The following is a 19,068-nucleotide window of genomic DNA, read 5'->3' on the forward strand; positions in this document are numbered from 1 at the left end:
GGGGGGCAGACCCACTAGCAACATGTTTTCATGTAATTCTAACAACATGGGCACAGCCCAGGGTAGCAGGATGAAAATGTAGCTGGCTGAGTTTATTGCCAGTTCTGTGGAAGCACCTGAAAGTAAAGATGGGTTTAAGTCTTTGCAATACCTCAGACTCTAGATGGTTCAGCCCATTTTAGCATTGTCCTGCGATGGGGAGGCATTAAAGGTTAACTCATCCACTGGAGCAACTCTGTGTGCTGGGAACCCAGCTGCAGTTTTGATTCAGTTTCAATGGGGAATCAGCACGGCTGGATCTGAACAGTCGTTTCCTTGAGCTCTTGATTCAGACTATGTCGGAGAGGCTGCATGAGACATTGAGGCCTAGGCCTCAGCTTTCACTTTGCAGTTGGAGAGAGAGAGAGAGACACCCATGCATGCTAAAACAAAGTCTCTGCAAACCGTTCTTACCTTTATTTTGTTTGCTCTGTTTTTTTTTTCCTATTTCCATTTTCAAAAGTTGGCTCTGAACCATTAAGATGATTTCACAACCCGTTAATTGGTTGTGAGCTGAAGTTTAAAACTACACGTCTAAATAGATTTTTTTTCTGTGTGGGTATGCATGTTTGAAGGCAAGAACCATGAAGTAATGTTTTCCTATCAGTCTTGTTAATAAGTATAATAAATAATGAGCCATAATAAAGCATGAACCATTTAGTTAATTAGAATATTTACCATAATACATGCTGTTGGGTTATTTTCCTTATGAATAGTGCATTTTGTCTGCGAGGATGAAGTAATTGAGTGTTTCCAATCTGCCCAGACGGTAATCCTTACAATACTTCTTGTTGATGTTAAATGGTCTATTGAAATAGCATTTTGTCTGTGTGTCTTGGCTGGTAATGAACACTGTTTTGTCATCGTAGGGTTACCAGAACAGCTGTTGACACCCAAAGAATGCCTGAAAACACCCGTTAAGTAGCAGAAAAAAAAGAAATCATAGTTTTAACCCTTTACTGCTTTTTATGATGCCAGATGGTAGAATACTTGATCATGTAGAAACTAAGGTTCTTCTGTTTCTGGCATTCATGTTTCAGTATAATAAACATTCTCCGGGGTTAGAACAGTATGTTTTTCTCTTTAGAGTATATCTCACACAGAAACACAGAAAACTAACCAAGAAGAAGCTGAGCTTCTACTGTTAGGAAGTATTGAATTCGCCTCACGGGTTTTATTATTTAGTTTCAGTTGCTCCTTTAAGAACATGCCTTTTAAGCCACCACATGCCTCTTCTTGGTGGCAATATTTGCAGGCTAACATGGGGTTCACTGTCTTCCCTAACTCACAGGCTTGCGCCTCCCTGAAGAACACACCCTAAGTGTCTCCTGGGCTCTGTTGCTTCATCAGGAGCATAAACAATTACAGCATAAAATACTATGTGTGGAATGAAGTCATGCGTTGTTCTTAATTGCTGAACTCTTACAATTTTAAAGGGGGTGTGTTTGTCTATTCATTCAGACAACTTGCTCACACAAGCAAAGGAGCCCACACATATAGAGAGGAAAAGTACGAATCTGAAGGTTTCTTATTTTCGACTAATGCACGGAATGTGCAGGATCAGGAAGGCTAGAGTGGGGGTCATAATGACAGCTCTAGCCTCAGAAGTTACTGAGTACGAACTGTTTCCCAGTGGAGAAAGCTGAAATTCAGAGAACCGGAAGCCTTCTTTCCAGCTCTTGTCTTATTGCCCTATATGTGATCTTTCTGTAGCAAACTGGGCCTGCTTAAATGCCAGCAGCTTTTCAGGTGATTAAAGTTGTGATTCCTAAAGGTCGTTTAAGATGCCTCGGGCTGTACCTCTGCTTACCGTGCTCACTGCTCTTTATGATCTGTAGTTATCCTGCCATAATGTTCGCGTTTCCTGATGATCATATTTTTTTCATTGTGTTACTTGGAATTCTCTCATTCTTTGATTGTTCTGTACCTTCAGCAACTCTGATTTTATCTCATTTGGCCATGACTTTTTAATATTAGTCTTTCCTGCTAGAAAATATCCTCACACACCTCATACCAGTTACTTAGTTCAGTGGCATTTTTTTTAAAAAAAAAGCAAAGAAACCCAATGTGGACTATGGTTTACATTGTGACAATATACATTATATAAATGTTTATATATGTATGCATATTATTTATAGCTCTATAAAATACAGACATAAGTAATTTTCATATATCAATAGTTAAGTTTATATGTGGGTATATTTAACTCCCATGGTGGCTATTCACTGTGTTTCTTTTAAACAATGGTATTTATCACTAGCTAAATAAATTTCATTCCTTCGCCTGTGCCACCAACTTAGAAAGTTTGGGAAGATTTCTGGCTACACTGGACTGGTGTGTCAGGAATGGCTGATGATGGAGTGGTCAACAAGTGTCTTAATTAATGAAGAATTAGCCCATGCATTCAGCATGCACATTGTCTTTACTGAAACATTGTCAACCCAGTAAGTGAGACCACAAGTCTAAACAAGAGCTCTCTATGGAGTAACACTTCTTTCCTTTCTGGTTTCAAAAAATATATATTTTTATTTGTGTGTGTGTGTGTGTGTGTGTGTGTCTGTGTGTGAGATTTTATCTGTACCATGTGCATCTCTGGTGCCATGGAGGCCAGAAGAGGGCGTAAGATCACCTTGAACAGGATTTACCAATGGTTTGAGTTCCTTGATATGGGTGCTGGGAACTGAACTTAGATCCTCTGCAAGAGCAGCAAATGCTCTGCTCATTGGAGCAAGCTGTCTACCCAAACACCTCTGCTTTGTAGTGGACAGCCAGAATTCACTGAGGGTGAGGGTTTTCTAGAGTGTTTGATCTAACTTGGTAATTTCTTCTCATTCTGTCATTTCTTTGTACTGCTTTGTGGTGCTTTTAAGGGTAAGTCTATGTTTTGCATGTCTTCGTCTCCGAACACAGACAATAGTTGCTCAGTAAGGATAATGAGTAAGTTTAGCAAAATGTCCTCATGCAAGTTGATAGCAGAAAAACAAAACAACAAGAGCAAAGTAATTGACCTAGAACCAAAGAACCCAGTTTCTTGAGTCTCAAGCCAGTATGTAAATCACATTTTTGGTTTTTTTGTAGAGATGGAAGAGAAAGCCGTTAGGGATAGAATGAATGATTTAGGCAGAGATGTCACCTATTGATACTACTGATTTCTTTTCAGTCTTCTTAACTTCTTGCATTTGTGTAATGTGTTTGAGATTCCTCTGCATCATTGCTTGCAGATCACATTCCACTGAATACACACACGTGGGATTCACATGGCTTTCACTGGTACAAAGGTATTTCAGTCATTCCCAGTTTTTTTGGCAGTGATATTATTCAGACCTAGAATTGCTGCACAGTTCATAAGTCTATGTTCAGCCATATAAGAAGTTACCAAGTTGTTTTCTAAAGCAGCTGTGCCTTTGGCAAGAGCTCCGAAAGTGTTTGGAGTTACAGTTCCTCTGCAGCCTGATCAGCATTTGTCATGGCTGCCACTGCTCTGTAAAATTCCGATAGCTCTGTGGTATCACATTTTGCATTTTCCTAGTAATTAATGCTAGGTAATTTTTCATGCATTTGCTCACCATTTGTAGATCTTCCTTGATAAAGTATCTGTTCAAAGATTTTTTTTTTTCTATTTTAAAGTTGGGTTTGTTTCCCATCACCGATTTTAAGAATTTTTTTTTTCTTTGTTGTGTGTCTGTAGGACCTTGGCAATACCTCAAGGAAGGAGATATTCATGTTCCTCATGTTTTACTAATAGTCTTATTGGTTTTTTTTTTGTGCATCTTAATATACTAATAATGGCAATTCACTTTTGCAGCATTCAATGAAAACATTCTGAAAGGCGTTAAAATGGAGGTTTTAACCCAAGATAAGTGATGATAAAATAAATTAATCCTTCTTCCTCTGTGATGAGAAGACTGGCTTATTTTCAGGTGTTTGCACCTGGCATTTTCTCAAGCATGAGTTGGGATAAAAATCTTATACCTGGGACATTCAGGGGCCTAGAGTAGAAAATGACTTTGCAAGTGGCTAACTTTTCTCTTTGGCAATTAGCACTTAGCACTTATTTATAAGTGTCAGCATGGTGATTGTGGCGGGGGGGGGGCGTTCCAAAGATACAAAGACTACAGAGACATGAGTGTTCTTGAAACATCAGAAGAGGCTGGACACTGCCCAGAGCTGTTTGCAGTAGAAATGCTGTACAGGCCTGAGAAGCATGTCTGCATTGATACCTGGTAGGGTCCTAGGAGTGCCAGGTAAAACAGGACAGAAGTTTATAGAGCTGCAGCTAATTCTTCATGGATGTAGGGATGGTATTGTTGCATACGTGAGGCTCCATGTCCATGCGGGTGTATTTGTATGTAGATGCAAGTTGATGTCAGGCATCAGCCTTGGGCTCTGTTCCTCAGGAACCACCAACTTCAGATTTTCAGGCAGGGTCTCTCATTGACCTGGAGTTCTCCAAGTCATCTCGGTTTGCTTGTCAACAAGCCCAGGGCTCCTTCTGTCTGTGCTGTCTCAGCACTGGGATTACAAGTGAAGGATTACCACACTCAACTGCTTCTCTCTCTTTTTTTTTTAAATTGTACTCTTTTTATTGCTGTTTTTTTTTTTTTTTGGAATTTCAGGTAGTGTAGGCTGACCTTGAACTCACTGTGTAGCCAGAGATAACCCTTGATTACTGATTCTTCTACCTGTACTTCTGAAGTGATGGTTTGCAGTCTTATGGTGCTGGGAATCAAACCCGGGGCTTTGTGCATGGTAGGCAAGTTCTCTCCCAAGTGAACTGCATCTTACACTGAGCTTTAAAGGTGGGTTATGGGGATTGGGCTCAGGGCCTCATGTCTGTGCAGCAAGCACTGTCTCCTAAGGTAGCTTCCCGACCCAATAATGCAAGTTTTTAAAGTTAAGTTTAGTTAAATGTTTAAATTATAGCTTATATAATTGCAAGTTAAGAACAGAGTGGGATGATGGATTTTCCAGTAAAAACTGTCAACATATTATTTGATATGACAGCTTTACCATCCTAGGTGTCTGCACATGTGTACTTAGTAGGAACTTTGTACCAGTATAGTAAATGGATAACACACTTTTCCCTTTCCTTTTTTTTTTTTTATGGTAAAGAAAACCATTAGTGAACCTCTTAATTCTGCTTTCTTTTAGTAATGTGCCCATTCTGTGGTCTGTGGTTTATATAGACTGCAGGGGGAAAAAAAAACCCCGAGAATTTTTTTTGCTTTTTTGTTTTTAGAGCCTGTGAGGTGTTTTTTTTTTCGGAAACATTCATTTTGCAAATGAAAATAGATACCAAGAGATGAACATGCTTAGAACTATGTGATAACTTTTAGAAAAAAAAATCTGTCATGATACCCATAAAATATGGCATTGGTTATTTATATGTGGGTGTTGATAGTGTGGATGGTTTTATTTACATTTTATTTTTTTAAAAAAAATAACATAGATTACTTTTGTTATTAGGGGAGAAAGCTTATTCGCCTGTTGATATTGAATAGTGTCAGAAAGGTAATTAAACTTGGTTAACTTTAATAGGAAATTGTTGCTATGTGAGTGTTTTCATGACAAATGCTTTCTTTCCAAATATTTAAATTGGAGGCATTTTAAAATAATTAGAATGTTTATTATTTGTATTGTGCATATGTGTGTGTGTTGAGGTGAGGGACAACTTTGTGTGTTTGGTTCTCTCCTTCTCCCTTTATGTGGGTCCCAGAGATTTAACTTAAACCCTATATGTACATGGCAGGGGCCTTCAGTTGCTGAGCCATTTTACTGGTCTATGGCCTATGAAGAAGTTTTCAAAGTTGCTTTTAGTTTTTAGTTTGTTATCTAGAAATTTTGGCCTGTTATTTCTGCTTGATTACCAGAGACTGGAAAAGCTATTGGGAGACTATTAGTTTATCATAATCAACACATACTATTTGAGTTAAGAGGCACCATCAACCAGTTTTGTTATTATTTGTTTTGTGCACTCCCTCCCCCAACAAAAACACATTGAAAAACTGTGTTCCGTAGATCCTGTTTGTGGTTTAGCGACTTTTTTTTTCTTCTAAACTGTCAAGAGTTTTGAGGTGCACAGTCAACAATACGACAGTAGCAGAGGAGTTTTAAGGAATGCAAATAGGATGTCCATTCAAATTTAGATAACACACAGTCTGTTTAAAATTAAATAATGCTGAGGCCGAAGTCCCAGACCCTTTGAGGACACAGTGGCAGAGGCCACAGCAGTGTATACACAAACAACAGGCTAAGTGCCCTGTGTAGCACTTACAGAGATGTTGGGAATGTGGAAAGATGATTTCTACAGCGGAGATGCTTCAACATTACTAAGTTTTATGGGATGGGAAAAGAAAAAGATGAGGGTTTTCACCATGGGGAGCTTTGTCAGTTTCAATGAAAACAGTGGCACTCTGTAAACACTAATGATGAAACCTGTGACCGCCGGTGGTTGGGAGTTCAGGTGTGTTTTTTTTAGTGAAATGCTGTGCTGTTGTGCGTCTCCTCTCTGTGGTGAAGAGTTTGGAGCGTTGTGATGTGTGGGTGGACAGTGTAGATTTGTGTTCTGTCTGTTATGAAAACAAAAGATGTACAGAAAAGATTTTCCTTCCATCCTGCCAGACTACGTTTTACAGTTCTGTCTCCAGAGTTCTCACCAAGCTGCTCGAAGTCATCCTAATCTTTTTGAGAGAGGATCTTGTCTTTATCCTACTGAAATTGTGTCCTTTCAAAATATGATTTCTTCTTAAGGTGTGGCAGTCAGAATTTTGGTGTTCAGTGAAGTGTTTGATCTGAAGTTTGGAGTTTGGTTGAACCTGTGGGATCAACTCTCCGTTCTCGGTGTTACTCTCTAGAGTTTCTTATTCGCTTCTGTAAGGGGGTTTCTTCCTGGGAGGGCACTAACCATGGGCTGCTTCACCCTCCTTCTAGTCCCGTCTCAGCCTGCTGCCTTCAGAGGACCTCTAGAAAGAGCCACAGCAGATGATGGGGCTGACTTGACATCTTCTAGCTTTTCACAGCGTCTACATTTCCCTGATTACTGCTTCCATCTTAGCAATGAAGTGGCCAGATGTCAAAAATCTCCACAGCCTGCCAAAGGTCACACAGCAAGTACAGTATGGGTGAATCCCAGGCTTCTGGCCTTGGAAGCCAGTGTGTTTCTAACCAGCAGCCTGGCTCTGGTGCCTTCGGTCCCACTGAAATTGCCCTTCAGCGATGTTTGTGCTGACCTGGTATGACTTCTGTTCTGTTTTCTCCGTTGCATTTATTTTGGGGTAGGAATCTAGAGTGGCGAACTGCTAGGTTCGGTAACATCTAGCTTGCTAGTAGACTAAGCTGCTCAAGGAAATTAAAAGTTACTGACTAACTTGTGAGAGTGTCTGGGTGTTTTGTAGCTGAAGATTTCTTTCTTTACAATTCTTAAAATATTATTTATTTATTTGTAATTTTGTGTGTGTGGAGGTGTTTTCCCTGCATGTGTGTCTACACACTACATACATGCCTGGTGACTGTGGAGGCTGGAAGAAGGTCATGTTTCCTGCAACTAGGGTTATAAATGGTTATAAACCACGTGAGTGCTGGACATGGCACTCAGGTTCTCTGGAAGAGCTCCCAGTGCTCTTAATCACTGATCCATCTCTTCGGCCTTAGTTGAAGACTTCTACTTAGCTTTTTCTTATGTAATTTATATGAGGTTCATATATTTGTAATTACTGGCCAGGGCTTCCATTTGGGAATTGTTAGAGGCAACTCATCAGCCAGCACGCCTTCTAACCTCTTATTTTTGTAGTCTGTACACCTTGGGTTCTCTTGCTGGTGTTAATGACGTCAGGTCTAGAATCCACTCTAAGTGCTGTCTGTACATTGTTTATCGCCATTAGCTCTCATTATTTTAAATGGGTACCCACCCACTTTTTACTCGGTAACCACAGGATTCCAGGCTGCTCTGGAGATAGTATCTTGTAGTCTACCCCTTTCGCCTCTTTTTACTTCATTCCTATTTTTTTTCTAACTGTAGCTCAGACAGTGTGAGAGAAATCATTTATAAAGAGCCTCTTGCTAGGGTGAGTGTGAAAAAAAAAATCTCTTAAAATATTGGGAGTCTTGTTCCTGACCAAGGACTTAAAAGCAAACCTCCCATGTGTGTAACATACGTGAGTTTGTAAACCCCAAGTCTCACTAATTGCCTTGACAGCTCACAGCAAACTACCTGTTGTGTCTTGTTACTCTGAGGGGGAAAGTGAGAAGTGTGTTAATAAAATGCTGAATACAGAGAAGCGTGTTGGAGTAAATGGTTTCTAATTACATTACGTACCCCCCACCTTTGACGTGAGGTTAATTGGCTCACTCCAGACCTTTTCTGATGAAGCAGTTTGTCAGTTTTTCCGATACTGTGGGACTCACCTGAGTTGGTACTCCCATCTTAGTTTGGCGTGCCTCAGTGTAAAGTAGTAAATCATTGATTTTTTTTTCCCCCTTTCTCCTTTTATTAGAGCAGCTAAAAAGCATGAAACACTGTGTGACTTTACGGAATCAGTTTACAAGTATGAGACTATTGCTTTGTCTTTCAAATTAAAATTTGTATGTATTTTTAAGAATGGTTTTGGAAAAAAAAAAGGGAAAGAATGGATTTGGTGATTAAGGCTCATGTGTTTCCAGCTGAAGTCATTGAGTGGTTTTTCTAAAGGAACAGTAATATATAGCCTTTACATTGTACATCACAATAAACTGTTCAGAAAAAGTTCCATAAGTGAGACTTGTATATTGTCAATAAAAAGTGCTCCTGCATGATAAATAAATTTACAGCAAAAGATAAAGCATAAAATAATATAATTTTATATGATACATAATACTATAATAAAGATTAGGACCCTACCCAAACTGATTAGCTCAATGCCTTCATTTTACTGTTGAGCAGAGAGGCCCAGGATAAACTAGTTGGGTATAAGGAACCAGAGTTGGGCCTGCCTTTTCTGTCCCCATTTTGATGGTATTTCTTCAAATGATTATTACCAGATGATTATTTTAAAAATTTTGTATGTATAGATGTTTTGCCTGCATATATACTTGTGTACTTTTTGCATGCTTGGTTTCTTCAGCGGCCAGAAGAGGGCACTGGATCCCCTGGAAGTGGAGTTACAGAAGGTTGTGAAATGCTGTGTGGGTACTGGGAACTGAACTGGGGACCTCAGTGAGACAGCTTCTTGCTGAACTGTTTCAGGGAAAGGGTCCTTCCCCCCTCCTCCCTGTTGATTGCTACTGTAGATAGTCTTGGGAACTGGGTTTAAAATATAATACTTCCTTGAGAAGGATGCAATTTCTTCTACATTATCTTTAGTTGGATTTGAATTGTTTTCAGTGATAAAAACTGGGGATGCGAGCTGGAAAGATGGCTCAGTGGTTAAGAACACTGATTGCTCTTCCCGAGGACCCGGGTTCAATTTCCAGCACCCACATGGCAGCTCACAACTCTCTGTAACTCCAGGATCCAACATCCTCACACAGACATGCATGCAGGCAAAACACCAACACATGTAAAATAAAAATAAATAAATCATTAAAAAAAAAACTGGGGATGCTTGTGAGCCTGTGTGGTAATAGATCTACTTAAAGGGAAATTTCAAGGTATAAGAAATTTATGGGAAGCTGGGCGATGGTGGCGCATGCCTTTAATCTTAGCACTCGGGAGGCAGAGGCAGGTGGATCTCTGTGAGTTCGAGATCAGCCTGGTCTACAGAGCTAGTTCTAGGACAGGTTCCAAAGCCACAGAGAAACCCTGTCTCGAAAAACCAAAAAAAAAAAAAAAGAAAAAGAAAAAAGAACGTTGGGAACGTTGACTCCTCAACTGGTGACAGATTTATAGTTCTTTTTCTATTCAGTTTTAAGCAGAGTGCACTGCCTAAGATTCATTGGTGATTATTCCAAGATCTTGAGAGCATCATTACCCCCCGCCCCATTCCTTTTGGTGCTGAGGCATGAACCTGGGACTTTACACATGTTAAATATGCTCGGTCACTGAGGTTCCTCAGCGGCTCCTTCTTTCCTCATTTTTAACCATGTCAGGATTCAGGCTTTGCTTTCTGTCTTGGTTAGCAGTGAGGGGAGTTATAGAATTAAGTCCTAACCCAGGGAGGCTGAGTTGGCAATTAAGATCATAGTGTGCATTTTCTTCCTCTTGTTGGCGTCAGGGAGGTCATTTTACCCCACAGAAGGCCTCGGTTTTCTGGTTAGCAAAGGGTGGTTGTAGGTGCAATTTTATGCAGAGAGGATTTGCTCCTTTTATGCAGCTTCTGCTCCTGCTGGGTTTGTTCCTACTGTTGTTCCTGTCGTTCCCAGTCCAACATGTTTTCCCCACCTGCCTTGGGAAAGGCTAGGAAGAAAGGGTTGTGATTCCCATGTGTCAGTCTTGGCTAAAGGAAAGGTTGGACAGTGACGCCTGTACCGGGGAGCTGAAAGTGCCTTACCTTGAAGGGATTTGATCTGGGTGAAGGGATGACAGCTCTACCTTACATGATTTTTCTAATGCCTCTTCCTACCATCCTGATAATCTATCCATCAGTGGAACTTTCTCGTGCTTAAACTTGATGGTGATTTTGGCATTAGAGGGACCCAAGGGGTTCAGTCACTGCCTTTACCTCCAGATAAGAGATGGAAGAAACTGAGGGAGTTGCTCAGCCGGCCCGGTGCATGCCAGGACTTTCCCTCAGAAGGCTGTTACTAAGTCTTTCACAGTGTTGATATCAAGTGGAGTATGGAAGAGAAAGTCAATTCAAAGGCAGCTGCCAGGGGAGCGAGGAATGATTAATAAAGGCTGTTTTAGCTGTTAGAACCGGTTAATTGTTGAGCTACACTGTTGAGTGAGTTCCCTCCTTTCTAAACTGACTACATACCTATCATGTATGCACTTGTCTCTAGCCGGCATCTGTTCATAAGCTGAAAATGAAATCCCCTGACAACTCTTACCTGGAGGACTTTCAGAGCTGTTAAAGAACATCTGACTAGAATGGAGCTAGGGCTTGTTTGCCCTGTCCTTGATTGTAATTTGGAAGCTGTTTCCATCTGCAGATCTATGTGACTTAGTCGTGAAGGGTGTGTTGACTTATTTTGATCAAGTATAGGGCTTTGACTACCTTTGCCAGTCAAGGCCACTGGGAACCTACACTAGCCCACTTGTTCTAGAGAGTTTGGAACTTTTTGGATACCTAAAGGGGGAAATTCCAGAATTGGTATATGTTTCTAAGTTAAATATTGGATTCTAAAATCAGATTATGACTATTTCCTTCTGTTTTCTATGCTCATTTTTCTAGCATCTATACAAAATAACAGCAGGTAGTTTGTTTTCTGTTGGCTTAGACAGTTGACGATGACCACTAGTTAACCATGTTCCTAACTTCATGTTTTGCAGGGATATCAGCATGAACAATATCACCCAGTTGCCGGAAGATGCGTTTAAGAACTTCCCATTTCTAGAGGAGCTGTAAGTACCACTTTGAGCATTGCATATCCATGTGTTTTGTACTCATTTTTAGAAGCTCTTTCTGTGGAGAGAGCCTAATGTTTCCTGTCTGAGAACATCTCAGAGCGTAGTTTCAGTGCACTTTGTCCAGAGCAGTTATGTTTGGGAGCTGGGAGAGAACAAACTTGCTTTTTAAAGCAGTATAATTACCCAAGTTATTTTTGAAAGCCAAAACTAAAAACTGCTACTTCCATAAGACATTCCCCCCCTGCAATTATTATAACCATGATTGCTGCAGTGACACAGGCTAATTGCGGTGTGATCCTGAGATAACATGGCTCCTGCGTAATTACCAGTGTTGCCGGAGGAGCTGCTGTGTGGGTAACTGCACTGGGAGGAGTAACACAAGGTGTTCCAGGGTCTCGATGCAGCAGGCCACTTTGACAGCAAGTGGACAGCAAGCAGGAAACTGATAATAGATCTCCTTGGCCATTTGCACATGACCTTTTGGGGTCAAAAGTGTGTGACATCAGCCCACCACGTCTCCTAGTTGCAAATTTTTGATGTGTTTTTAACCTTTCCTTTGGTTGTGCTTTCCATATGCTTTTAATGTCCATAATAAAAAGAATGCACCTTTGTCTTTTAAAAGAATAGGAACCTATACATTATATTTTTGGAATCCTAGTGGAAAGTAAAAGTAGATTTGAGTCAGTTAATATAAGTCCCAGTTCACAGATTCAGTGGTTTGTGGTGGTAGAAAGGTTGTAGTTTGATATGAAGAGCTGAAAAAGACTCAGGCCTGAGGGATCTGAGTTCCTGCAATATATCATGTCCTGCGCTCTCTCACTAGAGCCCGTCAATGATGCTGCCTCCCTGAACTCAGCCCCTCCCTGACAACACAGAGTTGGAGGCGAGTAAGACCCAGATTGTATTCCTAGCTCATTGAAATAGCAGTTTAAAGACTTAATAAAATTGAAGGGAGTTTTTTTCTTCCCACACTGCTTAGTGGAACCTAATGCTTTCACATCAAAAGCTGAACAGAGATCATTTGTCACAAGATTGAAAACTGGGTCAAATTACTTACACTCTCTCGGTGTCTTTGACTATAAGGTGTGATTAATAACAATCCCCCATTTGTATTGTTGTGGTGCATACAAAATGTATATCTTGAATGTTTATTATGGTGTATGATACAGAATGTTACATACATGTTAGCTTGTATTTTAGTATTTTTTAAAGGGCATAAGGAACAAATTATGTTCAGGTAGGAGGATTTACGGGTATGGTGTGTATGGTGCATTTTATTTATGCCTTTTTATGGGGTGAATATTAATTGCCTTTAAATCATGTTTGAGCTAATTGCATTTGAAGTCTCAATTTTCACCACTATAATCAGTCTTTAAGGTACTGGTCTGCTTTCTTTTTTTCTCACATGTAGTCTTACACTTCAGGGTTAGTATCTCCTTACAGAAGTGATCCCTCAGTGAGAGGACATGAACAAGTGGTTGTTCAGCCTTTGTGTAGCCACCGTGGGATGAATGATGTTCCAGACAGGAAACGGAGAGGCTTCTCGCGCTCTGGAGGGGGCTGCTATGCAGACCCCCTCTCCTGATACCTGCAATTCCCAGTTAAACTTTTAAGGATTTCAGAGTGGGAACCTGGCTAATCTCTGCTTCGTGAAATGTCACATGTTGGATTTCTTAAAATCTCGAATGACCAAGCGTTTGTGAACCTCATGAGCTCTATCAACTAAGAGTTTTAATTGGAGCCAAATTGAGTTTGCTTGGTAGTTCTTTTGTAGCTAGGTCATGTTCTCTGTCTATGCCACTATCACAGGAATGAAGCATATGAAATCAAGCTGTTAGACCCACCCTGAATACTGTAATACGATTTCAGAAAAAAAAAAATTCAGTTAGAGCTGGAAGTTACTTACAAAGAATATTTCAAAATAGCTTTAATACTCTGGCAATAATTTAGGCATTCAGGGAGTTTATTTTCAAAGTTAATATACACACTCAAAAGCTTGATTTTTTTTTTTTCCTTTTTAAAACAATGTAGTTGATTTTAACATTCCGAAGCGATGCGGCCTTGACTGTTGTAATGTTTCATCAACAGAATAACCATTTGTTCAGAAGTCATCTGGAAGTGGTTTAAGAGTGATTGTGAAGCTGAGTGCCCTAAGTAGAGATGAGCGGCTCTCCTGGGTTTTCCCATGTGAGCTAATGAGGTGTTCTTTATAACATATGTCTGGGTTTGGCCTAATTTCATGTAGGGATCTGGAACGCTTAGAGCATGGGGTGGATTCACTGCCCAACAATACAGAAGAAATGCTCATAGATATCTACACATCTGCTTATTCTTTCAACAGACATCGAGTCCTATTTTTGCCAGTCCTTGTGGTGCTTGTTAGGAATATAGACACCAGCATAGTTCTGTGGAGGAGCCGATGTTATCCCTAGAGTTACATTGTTTGATATCATACCAACTCGAAGCAGGTAGCCATTTAAATTAAGATATGAATGAAAGTAAAAAAAAAAATTCAGCTCCTTAGCTGATCTAGCCACATTTCACACAAGTTATTTCTTATTTTTTGTAATGCTGGTGCCTGAACCCAAAGCTTCATACATGCCACACAAATGTTCTGCAGAGCCACTGAATGAGGTTAGCTTTGCTTCGTGACTACCATCTAAGCAGACACAGATAATTTCTATCCTCGCGGGAGATTCTTTTGGACAAAGTTGACCTAGTTTCCAGAGTGAGATGAAGCTAACAGTCTGTGCATTGTGCTAAAGGAGTTGTATAGGATGAGAGGCTGTAGAATGTGGAAGGCTTTTTTGCTTCCTATAATCATCTCCCTTGTGTTTAGTAGGTATAGGGACTAGCTAGAGGAAGATGGGTGGGTAAGAACTTTCTAGACTGTTGAGTGTATGGGGGCAGACATTTCAGAAGAATTGGGATATGTGAAGTGACTTATTATGACAGGATTACGTGATGATTCTAAAAACAATTCTCAGATTTTGCCCATACCCTGAAATGGTTTGAGCCAAGCTGTGCATGTTAAATGCTTCCCAAAGGAGTTTGGTTTGATAGGTTTATCAGGAGAGACTAGAATGTTTAGGTGCCGGTTACTAGACTAGAGACACTAGCAGCCAGTCTGCTTGGGACCTAAAGAGTTCCATTTTATAAAGATACAGTAGTTAATAGCACACATATAAAGCTTTCACTGTGTGTATGTCCTTTCTCAACAACACGAAGGTGAGGTTTCTAAAGGCTGGCCTGAAAGGGCTCTGGGTCGTTTTCACGTTCTTGAGTCTGGTGTTTCATTGTTCTAGGCCCCAAAGTCTGGCCTCCAAAGCCCATTCTTCCTTAATCACTGAAGAATGTTGACTTACTCTTAGAGAACTATTACATCCAACCTTTTTCTATGTGGATTAGATATATTAAGTAATGTTGTTTTCAGTTATTTTCACATTTAATCTGCTTTTGAAAGCTTTATGACTCATAAAGATTGTTACTCAGTACTATTCTGCCCTAGACACAGTACATGCAAGGTTTTCAGGACTATCTTGATTTTTGTGTCTCATCTTTATAGTCTTTAAAATGAGAATCCTTACAGAACTCCTTTAAAAGGAATATTGAACGACGTGAAAAAGAATGCACATGTGAAGTAGGGAAGTTTCAATAGTTACTGAAAACATGTCTGTCTTTTTTATGAAAAATTTGGAGATGAGGGTAGTATTTTTTTTAAATAAATCATTTTTGATTGTTTCCAACCACCCTCTTTTTATTTCTTTCTCTATTTTTATACACTTTTTATACACTTTTTTTTATACACTTTCCAGGAGACAGTTTCAGATCTCATTATAGATGGTTGTGAGCCACCATGTGGTTGCTGGGAATTGAACTCAGGACCTCTGGCAGGCAGTCAGTGCTCTTAACCTCTGAGCCATCTCTCCAGCCTCAACAAGGGTAGTTTTGCTTGGAGGAAGGAACTGGAGTAGGTTGGTATGTCCTTTAGCAATATTCAAATAAAGCTGGGATTCTGGGGAAGCGTTCATGCAGCAGTATCAGGATCCATATCACCTGATACCATCTATAAAGCCACAAATGCTTCTGGTTGCCTTGGACTTGTCGGGGCATTGGTAGCCATTTGGGGAATGGTTGAAATTTAGAATTGTGAAAATGATTCAGTAGAAACAAGAGGAAGACTACCAACTCCTTTTCCACAGACTGTCCCTGAAACATCGCTGAGATATTACAGGGATGTAGCAACAGCAGTTGAAGCACTGCCAACAATGGCACTCAGTCAGTTACTATTGAGTACACTCTGTGACTAAGATAATTTTATCGTTTCCAACTTTTTCGACTCTGAAGGCTTCATGATACTAAAGTGAAGGCAGCACTTTGAGTCCCGGTTCACTGTTGCTTGTTTTGTTTAATTCATTCAATACTAAATAGAGCCACTACTTTATAAAGGGGTGAGCAGTTCCAACAAGGATGGGTAATCAAATACAGAGTATTTGACCACAGCAAGATTTTCACCTTGTTCACGAGATGAAACCTCCACGTTCTCATCTGTAACCCATGAAAATATGTTCTGTTTCCTCATAGCGAACACTAGTTAAGTTTTTAGCATATAATAAGCTCTCAGTCAATGTAGCCTGTTATTATTATTTCTATTTTATCCTGCAGTAATCGCCTTTTGCCAAGATTGAACAATTTTAGTTATATTTATAGATGGATTCAGGTAGAAATTATGAAAAAAATAGTTTAAGAAATATCAAGTGAATTATTGTCAAATCACCTCACTGTGTGGTTCACAGGTGGCGTTAGTGACTGGCAAGTGGATTATTGTCAAATCACCTCACTGTGTGGTTCACAGATGGAGTTAGTGACTGGCTAGTGGATTATTGTCAAATCACCTCACTGTGTGGCTCACAGGTGGCGTTAGTGACTGGCTAGTGTTCTCTTCTGTTATTGTACTCAAAAGAACTTACCTTTGCTTCTAAACTGCGTGTGACTCACTTCACATTCACTCCCTTGATAGAACCTTCCAGATAAGCCTTGTTGACTGCAGGAACATCCCAGATAAAACAAAAGCTGTCCTTGGTTGCCTGGCAATAGATTCCCTTCTTTAGCAGCACTCCCTTGCTCCCCTTTGCTGGAGTCCATGCCTACTCAAGTGGGAGGACCATTCTTGAAATCACCACCCTGGCAGTTGTAGAGTGAGCCCACGAAGCCTCATTAACTGACTGATCCTTAGTATTTTCAATAAGGGGTGATTTGGAGAACTCTGAGACTAGAAAGTGAATCTGGGAAGGGAGATTGCTCTGATTGGGGCCTAATAGTTACACTATGTCCTTTGAGAAGGCGGTGGTGTGCACACACCTTTAATCCCAGCACTTGGGAAGCAGAGGCAGGCGGATCTCTGAATTCAAGACCAGCCTGGGCTACAAGAGCTAGTTCCAGGAGAGCTAGGGCTATTTCACAGAGAACTCTGTCTCAGAAAAACAAAACAAAGCAACAACAATAACAAAATGTTCTCTCGGTTCTGTTTTAACCCATAAAACTCTTTGAGGTTGAGTTGTTCCTCACAGATGCACCTTGCGAGGTGACAGAATTCATTAGTAGTGGGACCTGCTATGGGTAATAAGACCGACTATGTCTCCTGTACAAGTGGGAAGGCCAAAAAAAGACTTAGTACACCACTTGCTAATTCAGTGACCCATTCTCAGCTAGGCACAGTTCAGCAGTGAGTTGAATGAGAATCTTGGCTTCAAGGGAAAGGAATAGTGTACTCCAGCTAGGAGAGTTCAAAGGAAAAGGGAAATTACCTTTAGCGAGAAAGATTAAAGACCTCATCAAAGAGCTGGCATTTCTGGGGACCCTTGAGGGATGGTGGGAGTTAGTTATGAGGAGATACGCAGAGAAACTCAAGTCGAGAAATGGGGACTGATATAGGTATCACAGTGTTAGCGGAAGTGGTGCTGGATTGCTGAAAGCATCTGTGGAAGGGAAATTTAGAGAGGCATTTGCAGCTAGACTGAGGACTGTCTACTTGAGCCAGACACAGGGGTTCTTAAGTGACCACTGTGTTTTTGTTTTTGTTTTGAGCCAGGGACTACTTCAATCAGGTAGGATCTCCTGTCAATGTAATTTCATAGCAGAGAGGTTAGAATTGAGAGAGATCGGGAAGATAGGAAGATAATGGAGCTACCTAACTGTAGAAGTATAGGTGAGACGTACCAGAATTTGTGTTTAGCATGAAGATATATTCCTTTAGCCAGAATGTAGGTACATGTAGATCTCTGTGAATTCACAGATAGCTTGTTCTACACTGTGAGTTCTGGGCCAGCTAGGGCTGTATAGAGAGACCCTGTCTAAAAAGTGAGAGAGTGAGTGAGAGAGTGAGTGAGTGAGTGAATGAGTGGTGTGTGTGGTGTGTAAATCTGTATTAGGGCAGATGAGAGGCAAAATAGAGTCAGGGATATGTGAGCTGTGCCAGCAACAGTAGTACTTCATTTTAGTATTTCCAGGAGTTATTAGAATTAGAGACAATATGAAAAGAAATTGTTCCAGAAGAGAAAATATCAAATTTAATTTGAAGGAAGCACATTGAGTTCCATAGACTATAGATAGGGGCCTATGGAAATAGGTGAATGGCATCCAGAATAGAGATTCATGGGTGTAGAATTGAGAGTCTTTTATGTTGAGATGATTAATGGAAACTTGAGATTGCGAAAGCTTGCCAAGGGATAGAGGGCAGAAGAAAGGGAAGGGAAGAGGGCCAAAGACAACTCCTTGGGAAACACTTGACACAAGGTGTGGGAAGAACACAAGTGCCAGGTGAGAACTGGGGCAGAACTCTTCCCCAAGAGTTGTGAAAGGAGAACTCTCGACAGTCAAACAAGGACTCAAGAGAGATGCCTATGGCTGGACGCTGACAAAATGATTTCAGTTGCCTTAAGTAGCTTTACAGTTGTTTCAGTAGAGAGGGAACAGTGCCATTTGGGGAAAGGAGGTCTCTAAGAGACAGGTTTTGGGGAACTGTTAGTAGATAGCTTCTAGGCTTTGGCAAGTGAATAAAGCTTTTATACGGTCTGTATGTTAGCAGAGGTTCCTGGGTTTAAGACACAAGCACAACCGAGGCATGGTAGAGAATTGTTTCTTGAGAATAGAAATGTCTGAAGATGGAATTGCTCCAGCTAGCTTTGGAGCTTGAGGCTTAAACGTTATTAGAATTTTCACACGTCCTCCGTGGTTCAGTTTTGATTCTCTACTTCTGTGTGTTCGGTTCCTTTCCTGTTGTAAATAGCCTGTCTTCATAGAGTGGGGACTGTAACTGGGTCAGTAGTCCCAGCTGTGTCTCTGCACCCTAAAATCCCACATGAATATCAGAAGGATCTCCTGCTGCTCTTAGCACAGGCCTGGGAGGTCTTGACTTGGCACTCTTCCTCTCTTGCCCATTCTTAAAGCTTGATGGTATGGTCTAACCTGATTCATCAGTTCATCCCTAATAGAATTACTTAGACTGTAGACATGGTCCCCCCAAAGTGAGCAGGAGAAAGCAAGAA

General features: G+C 40.6%; 1 protein-coding gene across 1 annotated transcript in view; it reads left to right on the forward strand.

Annotated features, from left to right (window-relative positions):
- Positions 1 to 19,068, forward strand: part of Lgr4 (leucine rich repeat containing G protein-coupled receptor 4) — a 100,078-nt gene that overhangs the window by 43,091 nt on the left and 37,919 nt on the right. Inside the window, exon 2 of the mRNA XM_005364054.3 lies at positions 11,444 to 11,515. Within this exon, the coding sequence (XP_005364111.1) occupies positions 11,444 to 11,515 (72 nt within the window). The remainder of the gene's footprint in view (positions 1 to 11,443; positions 11,516 to 19,068) is intronic.

Source organism: Microtus ochrogaster, assembly GCF_000317375.1.
Source record: "Microtus ochrogaster isolate Prairie Vole_2 chromosome 14 unlocalized genomic scaffold, MicOch1.0 chr14_random_1, whole genome shotgun sequence".
Classification (NCBI taxonomy): Eukaryota; Metazoa; Chordata; class Mammalia; order Rodentia; family Cricetidae; genus Microtus; species Microtus ochrogaster.